This window comes from Bombina bombina, chromosome 10, assembly GCF_027579735.1.
Source record: "Bombina bombina isolate aBomBom1 chromosome 10, aBomBom1.pri, whole genome shotgun sequence".
Lineage (NCBI taxonomy): Eukaryota > Metazoa > Chordata > Amphibia > Anura > Bombinatoridae > Bombina > Bombina bombina.
This window is the reverse complement of record NC_069508.1, coordinates 57,514,182-57,538,299: the sequence shown is the minus strand read 5'-3', so window position 1 is coordinate 57,538,299 and position 24,118 is coordinate 57,514,182. Positions and strand designations below refer to the sequence as shown.

At 38.1% G+C, this 24,118-nt stretch overlaps 1 protein-coding gene across 1 annotated transcript in view; it reads right to left on the bottom strand.

The window, feature by feature from the left end:
* The window catches only part of LOC128640703 (very-long-chain enoyl-CoA reductase-like), an 89,775-nt gene extending 84,530 nt beyond the window's left edge, over positions 1-5,245 (bottom strand). Inside the window, exon 1 of the mRNA XM_053693131.1 lies at positions 5,188-5,245. Coding sequence (XP_053549106.1) covers positions 5,188-5,245 — 58 coding nt within the window. The remainder of the gene's footprint in view (positions 1-5,187) is intronic.
* Between the last annotated feature and the right edge of the window lie 18,873 nt (positions 5,246-24,118).

Below are 24,118 nucleotides of genomic sequence, written 5' to 3'. Positions count from 1 at the left end.
CACCATGCTGACAAGGTCTACAGAGGGCCCGAAACGACCCGTTACTCATTCAGAGGTATTTTGGGGCTGAACCAACCTTGCTAGGTGGGATGAGACTGATTACTTCAGGAAAGTACTCATCTGTGAAAAGCACAATTGGGCTAAAAGAGGATGCTCCCAGTATAGAACAAGCTACTGGGCTATTTGTTCCTGGTTGTGCGTTTCTTTTTCTGAATGTATTTACCTTTCCTAGACGTACATATTTCACAATGAAGTAGATCTGTTTAAATATTGATTTCCAATTTAAAGTGTAGCCTATTGCTTATGAGGTAGAAAAAGGGGTTACTTTAAATATAATTCAAAACAATATGAAAGTAAAATGAGATAAAAATACTTCATTGGAATGGATACTTCATATTGTTATTGCATCTAAAAAAGGGTCCTATTACAATGGCTTATGAGTGCAATTGAAAGACTGATAACTGAAACATTTTTGGTGATACATCTATATTGCAAAAATGTTTCTTTTTAAAATTCAAATGCACTCATGCACATTTCACTTTTGACCATCATGGGCTTGATTATGAGTGGAGTGCTATAATTAGCTTGAGGTCCAAAAACGTGATCACACATTTGCGGTGTTCTTTATGCTCGAATCCATATTACAAGTGGTATGCTATTTAAACTACCGCAAATTTATTTATGTAAATTTACGGTAATTTACGCTCCCCATATTTTCTATGTGTGGTGTTTAGCGGCAATGTCTGCTCATACTGCAAGTTGAAAGTAAATGCAATCTCTCAAATGAAATCGCATTTAACGTTCAAACTTTTTTATGCGACCAGAAAGTTTGTGTAAAGAGTTTGGCCAAAGGAAACAGTTGCACTACTATTAACCCCTAATTTGCCAAATCCCCCACATCGCAAAGCACCCCACTACATTATCAACCCCTAAACTGCCACACTCTCATTTCACATGTTAGTATATACTAGGGTTATAATAAAATTTATTTAATAATTATTCTTTAAATTAACCCCCAATTAAAATGCATATATGAAACAATTAAAATCAATATTTATTCCTAAGTTCTTTACGATAAGTTAAAGTTATAGACACATTGAAATATATTTATAGAAACCAGATTATGAATCAAACTATACAAGCTTAAATTGTTACAATATTCTATACAAAGATCATAAAAATATACCTTATTCACAATGAGTTGCAATAAAATACCACAATGAAATACCAGAGTATGGATTGCTAACTTTCACCGTGCCTAGTTAAACAATATAACAAGATACTTTAACAGCCAATTTCTATGCCAAGTTATCTGAGCTGAAATAAATCTTATTTTAGCTACAATTAAGGCAAGTTCTAAAATATATATATAGTTGCAAATATGAATTACTTAGCACTAAATATGACTAGTTAAACTACATAGGTCTATGAACATGAGCGTAAAATACAAATTGTGCCCTTTAAAAATTACTAACTGCAATTTAATTGTAATTACCAAATACCTTTGATTAAAATATTATATATATATATATATATATATATATATATATATATATATATATATATCAATCGCGTATACTTTACCCAAAATAACCAAATTAATGTTTCAGTTTTCTCCAATAAGTCCAATTTCACCTCATAAATTAAAAGAGGTAATTTTGCAAGATGTATAAAAATTAGGCCCAGCTTTGCTTTACAGAGACTGGCTTCCAAGGCAACAGTTTGTCAGTCAAAATTCAGCAGCAGAGGCCCCTTTTTTTCTCTCTTGCCTGGGGTTATATCACCTGATATACCCCACCCTTTTTTATTCTAATCATTGGTGAAATTGGAAACGCCCCACGGAAGCTTGACTTGTGATAGGCCCCTTGAGCTGAACATCTCTTGGTTATTTGGGAGACGCCTCCCTGAGTAGCCATTTATCCCTTGGCTGTGATACCATCTCTGATCTATAGGTGGCAGCAGACACCCAGAAATGCAGTTTTACCACCAATGCTGCTCCAGTTTAATATAGATTCATATACTGTATATTTTTCAAGACTAGATATTATATATTTCTCATAATACAAAGTAATTCTTATACATTTAAAATATATGGGTATTTAAAAGGATTTTAATACTTTTTGCATGGATCTAATTAATATCCCAGTTATCATCTTAATATCACATACATACCTTGAGATCAGCAATCAGATGTGGTTTCATATTTATTACTATCCCATATAAATAGTTCATATCTGTATATCTCTTGCTGAATGTATAAAACATATGATATTATTTAAAACAACAATTATATATGTACTTATTAGATGCCTGAAAAATATAAGAATATGTTATCCATTACATTTATTACAAACCTGAAATGCATTTCTCAGATCCATGGAATTATACATTTTTATACAAGATTGAAAATTACACAAGTTTGTATTTTAAAAATGAATTTAATTTACAATACAATATGTGTTTCTGCTTGGCTCAGGGGTAATTAACAGGTCTGTGCTAATTACTATATTCCTGGCTTTAGTGATGCATATCTTCCACCAAAGGGTTTTTTACAGACATTTAGGCTCTCTCTGTATTGAGCAGTGAGGGGGTTCTGTAAATCTATTATCCATTTTGGGCAGGACACTCCATATATGGACATACACATCTGAGGGTTTCAAAATGCTAATATTTACTTTGAAGTGGCCCACTGGCCTTATCTTATACAAAGGTCTAAACCTTTTGTTCTTTCCTGTGTAACAAAGAAGAAGTGGGGGTTGGTCTGCCATGGCTACAGCTCACACAATTCATGTCAAATTAGATTTTAGCGAAAAAATGAAATATTAGATTCCATAATACATCTGTAGTTTATTTAAGGTTACTTCACAGGTACCCTGACATAATTCCCCCTTCCAATTTTAAAAAGATATAGGACACATGTATTTGAATAGGTCAGTGGTAGGTTGAATAGTCAGTGGTACTTGGTGAGTATATTGACAGTATGCATCATAGTCAGCCTTCCATGAAGAGAGTTCGTTATTTTTGAGCCCTTATTCTCATTAGCTAGGCATATTTAAACTACAATATGTCTAATGTATTTGGGGATATGATATTTCATTCTCCCTCTATGACTTGTAGTTGGGATCTAGGATGCCACGCTCGCAACTGATTAATATGGACCCATTTATCCATAAAAGTAGCATTTTTAGGTATCCTAATTTTATAGGCTACTGGAGATATTTTGTCCATAACCTGATCTCTTCCAAAATTATAAAGATAAACGTTATCATTTATTTCATATTCCTTTTTGGACGTTTTGAGATCATGATAGGTTTTAGTGGCAGTTGTGGACTTTTCTATGTTCCTTTGAGCAAATGCAAAGGCATATTGCAGGTGCTTTCTTAAGTTGTCCACATATCGATGTGTATTGGCAGCATTTATCAAGTTCTGGTCTGATGTACGGTACAGTAGATGCTGAGGTAGAACCATTCTTCTACCAGTCATCAATTCAAAAGGTGACATCTTGGTAGCACTAATTGGAGTTGCTCTTAATGCCATTAGGACTAGAGGTAATTTTACATCCCAGTCTTTACCCGTTTCACTCATAAACATTTTGAGGATTTTCACAATGGATTGGTTGTAACGCTCTACATCACCACTTGAGGCAGCTCTATATGCAATATGGAGCTTTCTTTTGACCCCTAGTATTTTCCACATTTTAGTCATCACTTCGCTAGTGAAGTGGGTTCCCCAATCGAATTCGATTCTCTTGGGTAAACCAAATCTGGAAAACACATGGTTGATGATCAATGCTGCGCATGTTTCAGCACTATTGTTAGGTTTACTGATGCACTCTACCCATTTAGTGAATAGGTATGTCACTGTTAACATGTATTTGTTACCTCTAGATGACCTAGTTACTGGACCAATAAAATCAATTTGGATATCTGACCATGGCATTACCATCCTCCTTTTCTGCAATGGCGCTCTATGTGTTGGCGCAGTGGGTTGGAATTGTGGACAGATTAAACAACCTTGACAGTAGGTTTGAACATCCTTCAACATATGTGGCCAGAAGGCGTAGTCACACAATATTTCATACGTTAATTTGGCGCTACGATGACCAGATGAGGGAGCATCATGGGCATGTTGAAGCATGAGACCTCTGAACTTGGTGGGTACCACCCATTGCTGGATGCCAGTTTTGGAGGTTCTAATTAACATACCATCCTGTAACTTGAATTGTGATTTGGATTTCATTAAGATTTTCCTTGCCAATACCCGTCCTCTTTTGAGATGGGGTTGCTTTCAGGATCTTCTATGTGTTTATAGAAGATAGCTACAATGGGGTCTTCTTTTTGACTAGTGATCAGGTCCTCACTAGGATAAATATCCAGGGTATGGGAAAAGAAACAGTGCTCCAGGTCCATAAAAAATTCAAAAATATTTATTAATTTGTATTAAAAAACATACAAAGTTAAAAGCGCACTTGGTCACTGCTTGATTATTCACCTGTTCATGATGCAATTTATAGCCCATTTTCTTAAAGAGATATATCTTCAAATATTTCAAAACCTGTGATTGCCTACTTTAAGGAACTTATCTACATACTTAACTCATGTCAATGTAGTGTCAGTGACTTCTATTAGGAGATATTAATCTAAATTAGTGTTTATGTAAATTAAAATATATTCTCTGCCTGCCAAATATATACATAGCATAGAGCCAAATAACTTTTACCTATTTGTTTAACATATATAAAGTTGGTAGTTAGAACACATAGGTAAAAGTTATTTGGCTCTATGCTATGTATATATTTGGCAGGCAGAGAATATATTTTAATTTACATAAACACTAATTTAGATTAAAATCTCCTAATAGAAGTCACTGACACTACATTGACATGAGTTAAGTACGTAGATAAGTTCCTTAAAGGTTCCTTTAAGTATAGGCAATCACAGGTTTTGAAATATTTGATGATATATCTCTTTAAGAAAATGGGCTATAAATTGCATCATGAACAGGTGAATAATCAAGCAGTGACCAAGTGCGCAAGCGCACAAAACGTTTGCTGATCCACCTGTTCATCTACCTGTTTTTTGCACTTTTTCTGTGCATGACCGCTTTTAACTTTGTATGTTTTTAATACAAATTAATAAATATTTTTTAATTTTTTATGGACCTGGAGCGCTGTTTATTTTCCCATACCCTGGATATATTCTACATGACTGCGTTTTGCAGACGCACTGGGAGAAGTGGCTGCCATCTATATCTTTCATCGAAGAATCCTATTGGGATATGATCCCTATACCCTCTCTCCATCTGTGCCTTATGAAGATTACCCACTCACACTGACACTGGGATCCATGTTGCGCTCCGTTGTGCAGGTGCGTTTGTTCCTCACTAGGATAATCCTGACTCCATTGTACCAAGTTAGGCTCATTCTGTTGTTTGGCCTGGTTTCTGGTAATGGCTTCTACCTGAATTGTACCCATTAAGTGATCGATATTAAGGAGTTCTCCAGTTATGGCTCCTTGTTTGGCTAATGAATCTGCAAGATCATTTCCTTCCTTATCAGGACCTAGAACCCTGGAATGACCCTTGGTCTTTTTCCAGTGTATGATTAACCCATTGGACACCACTAGATAATCAATCTCGAAGAATAATTTGCCATGCTTGACTGGTTTGTTGTTAGTTTTCTGCATGCCATTTCTTTTCCAAGTTGGCATGTATTCAACAAAACTGTCATGCACATAATTTGAGTCAGTAATGATCACAAATTCATGAATACCTTGTTCAATAGCCATTTTAATGGTTTTAAGAACAGCAGTTAGTTCTGCAACTTGACTGGATCCAATGTTGAAACCTACAGAAATATTTGGGAATCCCTTTGCCCAAGTTATACCAATACCAGCGACCAATCTGCGCTCATTATCAATGGTGACATGGTAAGAGCAATCATCAACATATACCCAAGGTAATGTTTGACATTATATATTTTATATGGGGAAAGTAATTGTTCCTCCAGGAAATCATCTTCTAATAACTCTTCCCCATGAACCTTAGCAGTATAGTCATGGAGCTCAGCAAGCCCCTGTGTGACTGGGTTCTTTTTATTTTGTTTGTAGCGAATTTCTAAAGGCTAGCCTTGTAAGGAAAGAGTCCAAGCTGTTATGCAGCTATTAGACAAATTCCCATGTCTTATTTTCTCACTTTGCAGATATAGCAAAGGCTGGTGGGCCATTTCTACAATAATTTTTTTCGCCCTGTATATAGCTGCAGAAATTTTGTAGAGCTTTTTCGCAATTGGTCAATTTTATTTCTACTGGGCATAAAGTTTTGCTTGCATAAGCAATGTCTTTGCTTAAAGGGACAGTCTACATCAGAATTTTTATTTTTTAAAAGATAGATAATCCCTTTATTACCCATTCCTCTGTGATTATCTTGTATCTAAGCCTCTGCAAACTGCCCCTTTATTTCAGTTCTTTTGACAGACTTGCAGTTTAGCCAATCAGTGCCTGCTCCCAGATAACTTCACGTGCATGAGCACAGTGTTATCTATATGAAACACATGAACTAACACCCTCTAGTGGTGAAAAACTTTTAAAATGCATTCTGAAAAGAGGTGGCCTTCAAGGTCTAAGAAATTAGCATATGAACCTCCCAGGTTAAGCTTTCAACTAAGAATACCAAGAGCACAAAGCAAAATTGGTGATAAAAGTAAATTGGAAAATTGTTTAAAATTACATGCCCTATCTGAATCATGAAAGTTTATTTTGGACTAGACTGTCCCTTTAAATTATCATGCTTTTGGTATAAAATGGCACTCATGCTTATATCTGTGTAACATGTTTCTAAGTAGAAAAGTTTACCACCCTCAGGGTACGCTAAGCAAGGTGCTTGAGTGAGTTTTCTTTTCAGCTCCTTGATGGTTGTCTCTTGAGTCTCACTCCAGTGCCATTTCATGTCCTTTAGAAGTAGTAGTAGTGGTTTAGCTAATTCTGCATAATTATCAATATATTTGTGAGAATAATTCATCATACCCAGGAATGATCTCAATTCCTTTAAGTTAGTTGGGATTTTAGAATTTATTATAGCTTCCACCTTTTCTTCTGAGGATTTAACCCTTCAGAACAAACTTCATGTCCCAAGACGTTTACACAAGAGCGGCACCATTGAGCTTTTTGTAGGGATAATTTGACACCTGCCCTTTTAAGTTGGCTGAGGACATGTTTGAGTTCTGTGATGTGTTTTTCAAAGTCTGTGCAACATAAGATAAGGTTCCCCTTTCCAGTGCATCAGGCATAGCCTTATGCATAAATACAGCAAATTCATGTCCTGAATTTATGTATCCAAACGGGAGTCTTTGGAATGCATACTGGACCTTTTGGAACGATAATGCAAGCTTATACTGGTCCTCCTCATGTACCTTTAAGGTCCAATATCCCTGTGCACAATCAATGGCAGAAAATATTTTAGGTCCCTGCATCTGCGCTATGCACTGGTCAATATATGGCACAGGCCAGCCAGACATGGATACTTGTTTGTTTAGCTGTCTTAAGTCAGCACACAAACGCCATTATCCATTGGGCTTAAGAACACCTAGATTGGTATAAGAGCTATGCACCTGTCTGATAATACCTCTTTCTTCCAAGTTCCTTATGATTTCTGCAAGAAAATCATATGAGGCTAAAGAAAGTCTTTATTGTTTAACAAAGACAGGTGGGGCATTGGGATCTGTTTGGATTCTTGCAATGTGCAAGCCTGTAGTTCCACAGTCATAAGAATCCCTAGTGAAAATATCCTTGTACTCCATCAGGAGTTCTCGTAGCTGTCGGCGTTCATCATCACTGGAACAGCCATTAGCTAAGGAGATTTGCTCTTTGACTATTTGCTGAAATCCTGGAAAGATTTCAGGCTGTCCTATCTCATAGGCTTCTTCCAACCTAGAGGTGAGATCCCCTTGATTATAATTTACATTGCTCCCATGATTCTGTGTATTGGTGTATTCTTGCTGTTTGATCGGCTGATCAAATATTAGAGAGGCTTCTTCAATTTTACAGATGCCTTCCTCTGAGCTGAAGGGATAAATAGATGCAAAGGAATGTTCTATTAATTGTTCTTCGGTTAAGTATCCTTCAGGTATTAGCCCAATTACATTATTCTGGAATCCAAAAGTGTAATAACTTGATTCCAGAGCATATCCTATGGTAGTTCCCTTGGATAAGGTTATATCCTGTGGGTTGGGTTCATGTTATGCACAATAACATTAGCGTTTCAGAAGTTTTTAATTTCTGACCTCTTTTTACCTGTAAGGGTAAGATGAATTTGTCAGCCCCAGCAGGGATTACGACATCGTTAGACACCTGCATATTCACAGCATATGGCATTTGCTGGTTTGATTTCAGGGCTGTATTTTCATCCTGAAATACTTCAGGGTCCCCCTTTAACCTGCTCCAGAGGCAAGAGTTAATCAAATCTATTTGTATGGCATATCTATGTAAGAGATCATTGCCAATGTATATTTGATTGTGGGGAGTATTTAAAACTAAAAACAGGTGCTTTGCTGATTTATTACCTATAGAGATAGATAATAAACATTTAGCTGTGACGTTATAGCTTTCAGACCTGTCATCCAGGCCATGGACACAGTGGTCTTGGGGAGAAAGGTATTTAATCACTTTAGGTTTAGCGATCTGCGCTAATAAGCCTTCGCTTATATAGCTAGCTTAGGCCTAGATTTGGAGTTTGGCGGTAGATGGGCTGTTAACGCTCCGCGGGCTTTTTTCTGGCCGCACCATAAATTTAACTCTGGTATCGAGAGTTCTAACAAATGCTGCGTTAGGCTCCAAAAAAGGAGCGTAGAGCATTTTTACCGCAAATGCAACTCTCGATACCAGAGTTGCTTACGGACGCGGCCAGCCTCAAAAACGTGCTCGTGCACGATTCTCCCATAGGAAACAATGGGGCTGTTTGAGCTGAAAAAAACCTAACACCTGCAAAAAAGCAGCGTTCAGCTCCTAACGCAGCACCATTGTTTCCTATGGGCAAACACTTCCTACGTCTGCACCTAACACTCTAACATGTACCCCGAGTCTAAACACCCCTAACCTTACACTTATTAACCTCTAATCTGTCGCCCCCGCTATCGCTGACCCCTGCATATTTTTTTTAACCCCTAATCTGCCGCTCCGTAAACCGCCGCAACCTACGTTATCCCTATGTACCCCTAATCTGCTGCCCTAACATCGCCGACCCCTATATTATATTTATTAACCCCTAATCTGCCCCCCACAACGTCGCCTCCACCTGCCTACACTTATTAACCCCTAATCTGCCGAGCGGACCGCACCGCTACTATAATAAAGTTATTAACCCCTAATCCGCCTCACTAACCCTATCATAAATAGTATTAACCCCTAATCTGCCCTCCCTAACATCGCCGACACCTAACTTCAATTATTAACCCCTAATCTGCCGACCGGAGCTCACCGCTATTCTAATAAATGTATTAACCCCTAAAGCTAAGTCTAACCCTAACACTAACACCCCCCTAACTTAAATATAATTTACATCTTACGAAATAAATTAACTCTTATTAAATAAATTATTCCTATTTAAAGCTAAATACTTACCTGTAAAATAAATCCTAATATAGCTACAATATAAATTATAATTATATTATAGCTATTTTAGGATTTATATTTATTTTACAGGCAACTTTGTAATTATTTTAACCAGGTACAATAGCTATTAAATAGTTAAGAACTATTTAATAGTTACCTAGTTAAAATAATAACACATTTACCTGTAAAATAAATCCTAACCTAAGATATAATTAAACCTAACACTACCCTATCAATAAATTAATTAAATAAACTACCTACAATTACCTACAATTAACCTAACACTACACTATCAATAAATTAATTAAACACAATTCCTACAAATAAATACAATTAAATAAACTAGCTAAAGTACAAAAAATAAAAAAGAACTAAGTTACAAAAAATAAAAAAATATTTACAAACATAAGAAAAATATTACAACAATTTTAAACTAATTACACCTACTCTAAGCCCCCTAATAAAATAACAAAGCCCCCCAAAATAAAAAATTCCCTACCCTATTCTAAATTAAAAAAGTTACAAGCTCTTTTACCTTACCAGCCCTGAACAGGGCCCTTTGCGGGGCATGCCCCAAGAATTTCAGCTCTTTTGCCTGTAAAAAAAAACATACCATACCCCCCCCCCCAACATTACAACCCACCACCCACATACCCCTAATCTAACCCAAACCCCCCTTAAAGAAACCTAACACTAAGCCCCTGAAGATCTTCCTACCTTGTCTTCACCATCCAGGTATCACCGATCCGTCCTGGCTCCAACATCTTCATCCAACCCAAGCGGGGGTTGGCGATCCATCATCCGGTGGCTGAAGAGGTCCAGAAGAGGCTCCAAAGTCTTCCTCCTATCCGGCAAGAAGAGGACATCCGGACCGGCAAACATCTTCTCCAAGCGGCATCTTCGATCTTCTTCCATCCGGTGTGGAGCGGGTCCATCTTGAAGCAGGCGACGCGGATCCATCCTCTTCTTCCGTTGTCTCCCGACGAATGACAGTTCCTTTAAGGGACGTCATCCAAGATGGCGTCCCTCGAATTCCGATTGGCTGATAGGATTCTATCAACCAATCGGAATTAAGGTAGGAATTTTCTGATTGGCTGATGGAATCAGCCAATCAGAATCAAGTTCAATCCGATTGGCTGATCCAATCAGCCAATCAGATTGAGCTCGCATTCTATTGGCTGATCGGAACAGCCAATAGAATGCGAGCTCAATCTGATTGGCTGATTGGATCAGCCAATCGGATTGAACTTGATTCTGATTGGCTGATTCCATCAGCCAATCAGAAAATTCCTACCTTAATTCCGATTGGCTGATAGAATCCTATCAGCCAATCTGAATTCGAGGGACGCCAATTGGATGACGTCCCTTAAAGGAACCGTCATTCGTCGGGAGACAACGGAAGAAGAGGATGGATCCGCGTCGCCTGCTTCAAGATGGACCCGCTCCGCACCGGATGGAAGAAGATCGAAGATGCCGCTTGGAGAAGATGTTTGCCGGTCCGGATGTCCTCTTCTTGCCGGATAGGAGGAAGACTTTGGAGCCTCTTCTGGACCTCTTCAGCCACCGGATGATGGATCGCCAACCCCCGCTTGGGTTGGATGAAGATGTTGGAGCCAGGACGGATCGGTGATACCTGGATGGTGAAGACAAGGTAGGAAGATCTTCAGGGGCTTAGTGTTAGGTTTCTTTAAGGGGGGTTTGGGTTAGATTAGGGGTATGTGGGTGGTGGGTTGTAATGTTGGGGGGGGGGGTATGGTATGTTTTTTTTTACAGGCAAAAGAGCTGAAATTCTTGGGGCATGCCCTGCAAAGGGCCCTGTTCAGGGCTGGTAAGGTAAAAGAGCTTGTAACTTTTTTAATTTAGAATAGGGTAGGGAATTTTTTATTTTGGGGGGCTTTGTTATTTTATTAGGGGGCTTAGCGTAGGTATAATTAGTTTAAAATTGTTGTAATATTTTTCTTATGTTTGTAAATATTTTTTTATTTTTTGTAACTTAGTTCTTTTTTATTTTTTGTACTTTAGCTAGTTTATTTAATTGTATTTATTTGTAGGAATTGTGTTTAATTAATTTATTGATAGTGTAGTGTTAGGTTAATTGTAGGTAATTGTAGGTAGTTTATTTAATTAATTTATTGATAGGGTAGTGTTAGGTTTAATTATATCTTAGGTTAGGATTTATTTTACAGGTAAATTTGTTATTATTTTAACTAGGTAACTATTAAATAGTTCTTAACTATTTAATAGCTATTGTACCTGGTTAAAATAATTACAAAGTTGCCTGTAAAATAAATATTAATCCTAAAATAGCTATAATATAATTATAATTTATATTGTAGCTATATTAGGATTTATTTTACAGGTAAGTATATAGCTTTAAATAGGAATCATTTATTTAATAAGAGTTAATTTATTTTGTTAGATGTAAATTATATTTAAGTTAGGGGGGTGTTAGTGTTAGGGTTAGACTTAGCTTTAGGGGTTAATCCATTTATTATAGTAGCGATGAGCTCCGGTCGTCAGATTAGGGGTTAATAATTGAAGGTAGGTGTCGGCGATGTTAGGGAGGGCAGATTAGGGGTTAATACTATTTATGATAGGGTTAGTGAGGCGGGTTAGGGGTTAATAACTTTATTATAGTAGCGGTGCGGTCCGCTCGGCAGATTAGGGGTTAATAAGTGTAGGCAGGTGTCGGCGACGTTGAGGGGGGCAGATTAGGGGTTAATAAATATAATATAGGGGTCGGCGGTGTTAGGGGCAGCAGATTAGGGGTACATAGGGATAACGTAGGTGGCGGCGCTTTGCGGTCGGAAGATTAGGGGTTAATTATTTTAAGTAGCTGGCGGCGACGTTGTGGGGGGCAGGTTAGGGGTTAATAAATGTAATACAGGGGTCGGCGGGGTTAGGGGCAGCAGATTAGGGGTACATAAGTATAACGTAGGTGGCGGTCGGCAGATTAGGGGTTAAAATATTTTAATCGAGTGGCGGCGATGTGGGGGGAGCTCGGTTTAGGGGTACATAGGTAGTTTATGGGTGTTAGTGTACTTTAGGGTACAGTAGTTAAGAGCTTTATGAACCGGCGTTAGCCCAGAAAGCTCTTAACTCCTGCTATTTTCAGGCGGCTGGAGTTTTGTCGTTAGAGCTCTAACGCTCACTTCAGAAACGACTCTAAATACCGGCGTTAGGAAGATCCCATTGAAAAGATAGGATACGCAAATGGCGTAGGGGGATCTGCGGTATGGAAAAGTCGCGGCTGAAAAGTGAGCGTTAGACCCTTTAATCACTGACTCCAAATACCAGCGGGCGGCCAAAACCAGCGTTAGGAGCCTCTAACGCTGGTTTTGACGGCTACCGCCGAACTCTAAATCTAGGCCTTAGGCCTAGATTTGGAGTTTGGCGGTAGAAGGGATGTTAACGCTCCGCGGGTTTTTTTCTGGCCGCACCATAAATTTAACTCTGGTATCGAGAGTTCAAACAAATGCTGCGTTAGGCTCCAAAAAAGGAGCGTAGAGCATTTTTACCGCAAATGCAACTCTCGATACCAGAGTTGCTTACGGACGCGGCCAGCCTCAAAAACGTGCTCGTGCACGATTCTCCCATAGTAAACAATGGGGCTGTTTGAGCTGAAAAAAAACCTAACACCTGCAAAAAAGCAGCGTTCAGCTCCTAACGCAGCCCCATTGTTTCCTATGGGGAAACACTTCCTACGTCTGCACCTAACACTCTAACATGTACCCCGAGTCTAAACACCCCTAACCTTACACTTATTAACCCCTATTCTGCCGCCCCCGCTATAGCTGACCCCTGCATATTTTTTTTAACCCCTAATCTGCCGCTCCGTAAACCGCCGCAACCTACGTTATCCCTATGTACCCCTAATCTGCTGCCCTAACATCGCCGACCCCTATATTATATTTATTAACCCCTAATCTGCCCCCCTCAACGTCGCCGACACCTGCCTACACTTATTAACCCCTAATCTGCCGAGCGGACCTGAGCGCTACTATAATAAAGTTATTAACCCCTAATCCGCCTCACTAACCCTATCATAAATAGTATTAACCCCTAATCTGCCCTCCCTAACATCGCCGACACCTACCTTCAATTATTAACCCCTAATCTGCCGAGCGGACCTCACCGCTATTCTAATAAATGTATTAACCCCTAAAGCTAAGTCTAACCCTAACACTAACACCCCCCTAACTTAAATATAATTTACATCTAACGAAATAAATTAACTCTTATTAAATAACTTATTCCTATTTAAAGCTAAATACTTACCTGTAAAATAAATCCTAATATAGCTACAATATAAATTATAATTATATTATAGCTATTTTAGGATTAATATTTATTTTACAGGCAACTTTGTATTTATTTTAACCAGGTACAATAGCTATTAAATAGTTAAGAACTATTTAATAGTTACCTAGTTAAAATAATAACAAATTTACCTGTAAAATACATCCTAACCTAAGATATAATTAAACCTAACACTACCCTATCAATAAATTAATTAAATAAACTACCTACAATTACCTACAATTAACCTAACACTACACTATCAATAAATTAATTAAACACAATTCCTACAAATAAATACAATTAAATAAACTAGCTAAAGTACAAAAAATAAAAAAGAACTAAGTTACAAAAAATAAAAAAATATTTACAAACATAAGAAAAATATTACAACAATTTTAAACTAATTACACCTACTCTAAGCCCCCTAATAAAATAACAAAGCCCCCCAAAATAAAAAATTCCCTACCCTATTCTAAATTAAAAAAGTTAAAAGCTCTTTTACCTTACCAGCCCTGAACAGGGCCCTTTGCGGGGCATGCCCCAAGAATTTCAGCTCTTTTCCCTGTAAAAGAATAAATACAATACCCCCCCCCCAACATTACAACCCACCACCCACATACCCCTAATCTAACCCAAACCCCCCTTAAATAAACCTAACACTAAGCCCCTGAAGATCTTCCTACCTTGTCTTCACCATCCAGGTTCACCGATCCGTCCTGAAGAGCTCCTTCAATGTCCTGATCCAAGCCCAAGCGGGGGGCTGAAGAGGTCCATGATCCGGTCAAAGTCTTCATCCAAGCGGGGCAGAAGAGGATCTTCCATCCGATTGAAGTCATCATCCAGGCGGCATCTTCTATGGTCTTCCATCCGGAGCGAAGCCAATCAGATTGAGCTGAGAAATTCTATTGGCTGTTCCGATCAGCCAATAGAATGCGAGCTCAATCTGATTGGCTGATTGGATCAGCCAATCGGATTGAACTTGATTCTGATTGGCTGATTCCATCAGCCAATCAGAAAATTCCTACCTTAATTCCGATTGGCTGATAGAATCCTATCAGCCAATCGGAATTCAAGGGATGCCATCTTGGATGACGTCCCTTAAAGGAACCGTCATTCGTCGTTCAGTCGTCGGGCCGGATGGATGTTCCGCGCTGGAGGTCTTCAGGATCCTGCCGCTTCGCTCCGGATGGAAGACCATAGAAGATGCCGCCTGGATGATGACTTCAATCGGATGGAAGATCCTCTTCTGCCCCGCTTAGATGAAGACTTTGACCGGATCATGGACCTCTTCAGCCCCCCGCTTGGGCTTGGATCAGGACATCGGAGGAGCTCTTCAGGACGGATCGGTGAACCTGGATGGTGAAGACAAGGTAGGAAGATCTTCAGGGGCTTAGTGTTAGGTTTATTTAAGGGGGGTTTGGGTTAGATTAGGGGTATGTGGGTGGTGGGTTGTAATGTTGGGGGGGGTATTGTATTTATTCTTTTACAGGGAAAAGAGCTGAAATTCTTGGGGCATGCCCCGCAAAGGGCCCTGTTCAGGGCTGGTAAGGTAAAAGAGCTTTTAACTTTTTTAATTTAGAATAGGGTAGGGAATTTTTTATTTTGGGGGGCTTTGTTATTTTATTAGGGGGCTTAGAGTAGGTGTAATTAGTTTAAAATTGTTGTAATATTTTTCTTATGTTTGTAAATATTTTTTTATTTTTTGTAACTTAGTTCTTTTTTATTTTTTGTACTTTAGCTAGTTTATTTAATTGTATTTATTTGTAGGAATTGTGTTTAATTAATTTATTGATAGTGTAGTGTTAGGTTAATTGTAGGTAATTGTAGGTAGTTTATTTAATTAATTTATTGATAGGGTAGTGTTAGGTTTAATTATATCTTAGGTTAGGATTTATTTTACAGGTAAATTTGTTATTATTTTAACTAGGTAGCTATTAAATAGTTCTTAACTATTTAATAGCTATTGTACCTGGTTAAAATAATTACAAAGTTGCCTGTAAAATAAATATTAATCCTAAAATAGCTATAATATAATTATAATTTATATTGTAGCTATATTAGGATTTATTTTACAGGTAAGTATTTAGCTTTAAATAGGAATCATTTATTTAATAAGAGTTAATTTATTTCGTTAGATTTAAATTATATTTAACTTAGGGGGGTGTTAGTGTTAGGGTTAGACTTAGCTTTAGGGGTTAATCCATTTATTATAGTAGCGATGAGCTCCGGTCGTCAGATTAGGGGTTAATAATTGAAAGTAGGTGTCGGCGATGTTAGGGAGGGCAGATTAGGGGTTAATACTATTTATGATAGGGTTAGTGAGGCGGGTTAGGGGTTAATAACTTTATTATAGTAGCGGTGCGGTCCGCTCGGCAGATTAGGGGTTAATAAGTGTAGGCAGGTGTCGGCGACATTGAGGGGGGCAGATTAGGGGTTAATAAATATAATATAGGGGTCGGCGATGTTAGGGCAGCAGATTAGGGGTACATAGGGATAACGTAGGTGGCGGCGCTTTGCGGTCGGAAGATTAGGGGTTAATTATTTTAAGTAGCTGGCGGCGACATTGTGGGGGGCAGGTTAGGGGTTAATAAATGTAATACAGGGGTCGGCGGGGTTAGGGGCAGCAGATTAGGGGTACATAAGTATAACGTAGGTGGCGGTCGGCAGATTAGGGGTTAAAAAAATTTAATCGAGTGTTGGCGATGTGGGGGGACCTCGGTTTAGGGGTACATAGGTAGTTTATGGGTGTTAGTGTACTTTAGGGTACAGTAGTTAAGAGCTTTATGAACCGGCGTTAGCCCAGAAAGCTCTTAACTCCTGCTATTTTCAGGCGGCTGGAGTTTTATCGTTAGATTTCTAACGCTCACTTCAGAAACGACTCTAAATACCGGCGTTAGGAAGATCCCATTGAAAAGATAGGATACGCAATTGGCGTAGGGGGATCTGCGGTATGGAAAAGTCGCGGCTGAAAAGTGAGCGTTAGACCCTTTAATCACTGACTCCAAATACCAGCGGGCGGCCAAAACCAGTGTTAGGAGCCTCTAACGCTGGTTTTCACGGCTACCGCCGAACTCTAAATCTAGGCCTTAGTGTTTTAAGTTCAATTTAGCATATTTGGTTTTACCAAGGTCATGCACTTGCATAGGGATAAATAGATCATCTTTAACTCTCTCAATTCCTGCGAGGTATTGAGTGTGGCCTCCCCCTTTAGGGATTTTATGATCTCCCTTGTGGAGAGATATGGTTAATACATCGCAATCTAAGGAAATATTTGCTATCTTTACATGCGAAATTTTAAAAATATTACCATCAGAGCCACTTAAAGGAGTCTGATCATCTATTTGTAGCATCGTGATTTCAGGTATAGAGTCTTTCCTGAAATGAATCTCCACAGCATCTGGCTTCTCTTCCACCACGTGACAGTTATGTCAGGTGCAAGATATTCCTGATCGCTCATAATTAAAAAGGCCTTTTTGCTTGTGACCAAATTACATTATTTATGCAATCAATTATGGTGCTTAATCGCTTCAGGAGATCATTACCAATAATTAAATGATCAGTTGGTAGATCCACTATAATGACAGTGTGTCTTATTACCCTGTTCCCCCAGTTTCAATTTTAACTATGCCGTACCGTAGACTTTTAGAGAGTCACCCCCAACATTTATTAGAGAACCATCAAATTCTTTTATCTTAGGTTTGTGGGGTGTTAGCTCATTTAGCTGTGTGTAGTACCTGTGGGATAAAATAGTTGCCTGAGATCCAGTATCAATTAATCCCATGATAGGGTTGGAGACTGAATCCTGGAGCTCAGCTAATACATAATATCTTCCTGCAGTTTCTACCATTTCACACATAAAATTAGCATGATTACACAATTGTGGGCTTCACCACGAGTTACCTGAATCTGCCACGTTACCTGATGCAGAAGAATTCTCATTCTTACTGGTCCTCTCTTCTATAATACGGCCGGCCGGGTTCCTGTGTACTGCATCTGTTCAAATAAGGTTAAGAGAATACTGCATAGGAAGAGATTTGTTAGAGCTTTAAGGCTGAGGTTGCTCGTCATCACTGCTAAATCGTCCGTTTTGGTCTGTAGGGATAGAATATAATTAGTACCATTATTGACATTTATCATTTTATTTGGTATATCTCTCCCCTCTCTTTCAGGTAATACTGCAGTATTTATGACTGTGCCTGTGACCCACTGCTGGCCACTGGCTGTACCCCTAAATAAGGATTATTAGGGTTCTGAGCCGTCAAAGCTTGACTCATATTAATAAATAAGGTACATAATTGACTTATTTGCGTACTGAGTTGGCCCACTTGAACGGACAAGCCATTTTTACCCATGGACCGATTTTTTGATATCCCAGTGTATTGACTCTTGGATCCTTGGGATCCCTCAGAATCATAACTATTGTTGCTATTTTGACATGGTTGTCTTTGGGGTTCAACTTGTTCTGCGTTAATGTCTTGGGGAGCACTATTTACTTGGGGTGTCTAGTTATCCTGAGAGTATTTTCACCACTTTTGGTATTTATTTTTACGAGATACCAATTACCTTGTGAGTATTCATCTCTTTTTGGGATAATTATTTACCTTGGCATGCCCCTCATTTTAAGTATATTCTCTTTGCATCTCGGCCCGTGATGGGAGAGAGGCAGAGTTAAAACTTTGTGGGGAAGGCCTGTTTTCTCGGGCCCCTTCCGCATAAGTTTTCTTGTTAGACTCCAAATTGAGGGGTCTAGGTGACACCCTAGTTTCTGCCACAATTTTGGGACTGGGTTTTGGTTCCCTTTTGCTGAATAGAGCATAACTTTGTACTCTCTTTGATAAGCCAGTCCAATGAGCAGTGCTCATCAAAATCTCTAGCTAAATTAATATTGATGTGCGCGGGCAATGCTTTGAAAAATAAATTTACAAATTCTGAGCTTTCAAATATGGGGTAGTCTTCGGCCATACTGTACGCACTTTTCAGTACAGAAAGAAATTATATAGGGCTTTGATTTGCGCCACATTTTAAACCGTATACAGCTATTTTCGATGCAATAGCAATATTTTTAGCCGGAATTGCAAGTATATCCATATAATCATTTAATTCACCCACCATATTAAACCTCTTTTTAATGTAGCCCATGATGTCCATCTTAAGGATATTGCCCTGAGTGAGGGGTAATCTTGGGGAACATATTTCAAAACTATCTATAGAATTAATTGATTCACTTCTAGTAACAGACATTATTATATTGGCTTAGTATTTGGTTTAATTAAAACGCTAATACAATTTTGACCAATAAGAAGAAAAAAAAAAAAAATTCAAAAATATTAATATTAATTTTGAAATATGAAAAATTTATTTTTTAATCAATTTAAAAAAAAAATATTTTAATAATATATATATATTTTTTTTCTTTTCTTTTTTTTATAATTTCTAGTTACTACAAATATATTATATCAATGTGATACATTTAATAATCATCTTGCAGTGCCTCCAGATAATATGTCAGTATATACTAGGGTTATAATACAATTTATTTAAAGGGACACTGTACCCAAATTTTTTCTTTTGTAATTCAGAAAGAGCATGCAATTTTAAGCAACTTTCTAATTTACTCCTATTATCAGTTTTTCTTCGTTCTCTTGCTATCATTATTTGAAAAAGAAGGCATCTAAGCTTTTTTTTGGTTTCAGTACTCTGGACAGCACTTTTTTATTGGTGGATGAATTTATCCACCAATCAGCAAGGACAACCCAGGTTGTTCACCAAAAATGGGCCGGCATCTAAACTTACATTCTTGCATTTCAAATAAAGATACCAAGAGAATGAAGAAAACTTGATAATAGGAGTAAATTAGAAAGTTGCTTAAAATTTCATACTCAAAGTGAATCACGAAAGAAAAATATTGGGTACAGTGTCCCTTTAATAATTATTCTTTAAATTAACCCCCAATTAAAATGCATATACGAAACAATTAAAATCAATATTTATTCCTAAATTCTTTACGATAAGTTAAAGTTATAGACACATTGAAATATATTTATAGAAAGCAGATTATGAATCAAACTATACAAGCTTCAATTGTTACAATATTCTATACAAAGATCATAAAAATATACCTTATTCTCAATGAGTTGCATTAAAATACCACAATGAAATACCAGAGTATGGATCACTAACTTTTACAGTGCCTAGTTAAACAATATAACAAGATACTTTAACAGCCAATTTCTATGCCAAGTTATCTGAGCTGAAATAAATCTTATTTTAGCTACAATTAAGGCAAGTTCTAAAATATATATATAGTTGCAAATATTAATTACTAAGCACTAAATATGACTAGTTAAACTACACAGGACTATGAACATGAGCTTAAAATAAAAATTGTGCCTTTTTAAAATTACTAACTGCAATCTAATTGTAATTACCAAATACCTTTGATTAAAAAGTTATATATATATATATATATGTATATATTTATCAATCTTGTATACTTTACCCCAAATAACCAAATTAATGTTTCAGTTTTCTCTGATAAGTCCAATTTCACCTCATAAATTAAAAGAGGTAATTTTGCAAGATGGATAAAAATTAGGCCCAGATTTGCTTTAGAGACTGGCTTCCAAGGCAACAATTTGTCAGCCAAAATTTAGCAGCAGAGACCCCTTTTTTTCCTCTCTTGCCTGGGGTTATGTCACCTGATATATCCCACCCTTTTTTATTCTAATCATCGGTGAAATTGGAAACGCACCACGGAAGCTTGACTTGTGATAGGCCCCTTGAGCTGAATATTTCTTGGTTATATCCCTTTCTTTCCTAAGATATGGTGAGTCCACGGAATCATCAATTACTAATGGGAATATCTCTCCTGACCAGCAGGAGGCGGCAAAGAGCACCACAGCAAAAAATGTTAAATACCACTTTCCTTACCCACAATCTCCAGTCATTCTCTATGCCTGTAGTTGCAAGAAGGTGGTAAAGTTAGGTATCTGTAAGATTCTACAATCAAGAGTTTGCTATTTTCAAAGCAGGACAAGATGTTCTGATCTTTGCTAAGGGTTTAGCCGTAGTCCATTTCAGTCTCTTCAGTAGAGCATTGGTGGCTTTTAAGCATTTGGGAACTTGGGGGGTATAATCCCCTCTGTGCCTCCAAATTGATTTATTGCTGCCCTTGTCAGAAAGCCTGTTTAAGTTTGCAGAGTCTTTTCATTTTTCACAGGTCCATAGGAGGAGGGTGCCTCTTCAACTTTGTGAGCTGCCTGCTGCAGGGCAGTTACTTTTATGGTAAGTGCTATATTATATTATATTCTTATATTGGCACTTAAACAGTTAAATTCAGTTTTTCTCATGAGGGGTTATATTACAGGGCATTGACAAGGTTCTGGCTCATGATTTTTTTTATTACTTTGTATGCAATTTTCAGTTTAATGTTTTTTTTGCATCATTTTTTTCCCTGGGTAAGGTTATGAGTGTCTGGGTGTGTTGTGATGTTTTGGTGGGCGGAGCCTGCTGAGGAGGTAGTTTTGGCGCACTTAAACCACTTTGGCGCACTCAAACCAGGAAGGGTTTGTTTTATTTTAGTGCAGCTCTGGGCTATGTACAAGTGGCTGTTTCTTTGCTGCAGAGTGGTTTCAGTCCGGAGCGTTCCTATTTTTTCTCCGTTTGATCAGCAGGTTCAGGTAGGCACTTCAGCAATCTGGCTGAGGTGTAGAGGTGCCCATGTTTATTTTTGTTACTTTTTTAAAGGGATAGTAATGTTTTTTAGGCTTCTTTTTTTCTTTTGTATACATTTATTATTTGAAATTTATTTTTTGTGTTTTGATGGACTAAGTGGCCCTGCAAAATGTTATTTGTACTCTGTTGGGGGCTAATGTGGAACCTCCTATTTCTTTCTGTTCCTCATGTAATTGAGGGAACATTGCATTACAAAGATAAACTTTTTGAATATGAGACTTTTTTTTCTAGGGAAGATGCTGTTCAAGTGCAGATTTGTTCTCAGGCATCCCTATCCTTGTCTGCCCGCATGTTATACCCTGTGTTTCCTCTCATGCTCCAGCTGGAGTTTTCTTTGCAGGATATGGCTTCCCATATATCTTCTGCAGTTTCTGAAGCGTTATCTGCTTTCCCTATGTTGCAGGGGAAGCGTAAGAGGAAAGGTAAAACATTTTTAGGGGTTGTGTTTTTTTCTAATGTCTCTTCTCAGAAGTCTAAGGAAGAGGATTCTTCTTTATTGTCTGAGGGTGAGATCTCTGACTCTAACAGTATATTTCCTTCTTCTGATGCTGAAGTTGTGTCATTTAGGTTCAAATTAGGGTTACTTTAGGAGGTTTTGTCTACTTTGGATGAGTCTGATTCTATGGTTGTAAAATGACTCCTAAGAAATCTAGCAAGCTTATTATATATTTTGATGTTCCTTCCGCAGTGGAGGTATTCCCTGTCCCTTATCATGCTTCAGAGATTGTTACACGGGAGTGGGAGAAGCCTGGGGATTCCTTTTTCCCCTTCTCCAATTTAAAAATAAATAAATTGTTTTCTATTGCTTAAAGAGTCTTGGTAGACAGTGTATAAGGTTGAGGGTGCTATTTCTACTTTGGCTAAGAGAACTACTATTCCTATTGAGGATAGTTGTTCTTTTCAGGATCCTATGGATAAGAAGCTTGAAGCTTTTCTTAAGAGGATGTATGTTCATCAGGGGTTGCAATGGCAGCCTGCGGTGTGTATTGCTACTGTCACTAGCGCAGAAGCTTATTGGTTTGATGCATTGTCTGATTCTATTCGGTCAGACACTCCTCTTGAGGAGATTCAGGATAGGATTAAGGCCTTTAAATTGGCTAATTCCTTTATTTCTGATGCTTCTCTTCAAGTTACCAAATTAGCAAAGATTTCTAGCTTTGCTGTTTTAGCTCGCAGAGTTTTATGGTTAAATTCCTGGTCTGCGGATGTTTCTTCTAAATTAAGCTTTTTGTCTTTTCCTTACAAGGGTAAGACCGTGTTTGGACCAGGTCTGGCTGAGATTATTTCTGATATTACGGGAGGTAAGGGTCATTTTCTTCCTCAGGATAAAAGACATATACAAAAGCGTGAAAGTAATTTTTGTTCCTTTCGGAACTTCTCAGCTAAATCTTCCCCTTCCTCTTCCAAGCAGGAGCATTCTAAGTCTCCCGGGAAGTCCAATCATTCCTGGAATAAGGGGAAGCAATTTATAAAGCCTGTTACTGACTCAAAGTCAGTATGAAGGGTCTGCCCCTGATCCGGGAACGGATCTTGTGAGCGGATCTTGTGGGGGGCAGATTTTCTTTTTTGCTCAGGCTTTGGTTCGGGATTTTCCGGATCCCAGGGTTACAAGCTAAAATTCAGGACTTATCCCAGGGGCAGGTTTCTTCTATCCAGGTTATCTGTAAACCAGATAAAGAGAGAGGCGTTCTTGTGTTGTGTCCAGGATCTTTCCGATATGGGAGTAATAGTTCCTGTTCCTTTTCAGGAGCAGGTTCTGGGTTTTTAATCATTCTGTTCGTAGTTCCCAAAAGAGAGGGAAAATTCTGTTCTATTCTAGAGTATGAACAAGTTTCTCAGAGTTCCGTCTTTCAAGATGGAGACTGTTCGTTCCATTATTCCTTTAGTTCAGGAGGGTCAGTTCATGACCACAGTGGATTTAAAGGATGCGTATCTGCATTTTCCTATCCACAAGGATTATCACAAGTTTTTAATATTTGCGTTTCTTGCTATGGCTCCCAGGATTTTTTCGAAGGTTCTGGTAGCATTTTTGGCAGTTCTTTGGTTACAGGGTGTTGCAGTTTGTGGCCTTTCCATTTGGTCTTGCTATGGCTCCCAGGATTTTTCGAAGGTTCTGGGAGCATTTTTGGCAGTTCTTTGGTTACAGGGTGTTGCAGTGGCGACTTATCTGGATAATTTTTCTGGCTCAGGCACCATCTCTTCAACAAGCAAGCTCCCTCACGGAGATATTGTTGTCTTTTCTGCTCTTCCACGGTTGGAAGGTGAATTTAGGAAAAAGTTCCTTGATTCCAGCTACAGGAGTGGTATATTTGGGAACAATAATAGATTCCCTAGAAATTAAGTTTTTTTTCTGACAGAGGCCAGAAAATCAAAGATCTTCAATCCTTGTCTTATTCTTCAGGCCTTTCCCTCGCCATCAGTAGCTCAGTGTATGGTGTCAGTTATAGACATCATTCCGTTTGCTTGGTTCCATCTCA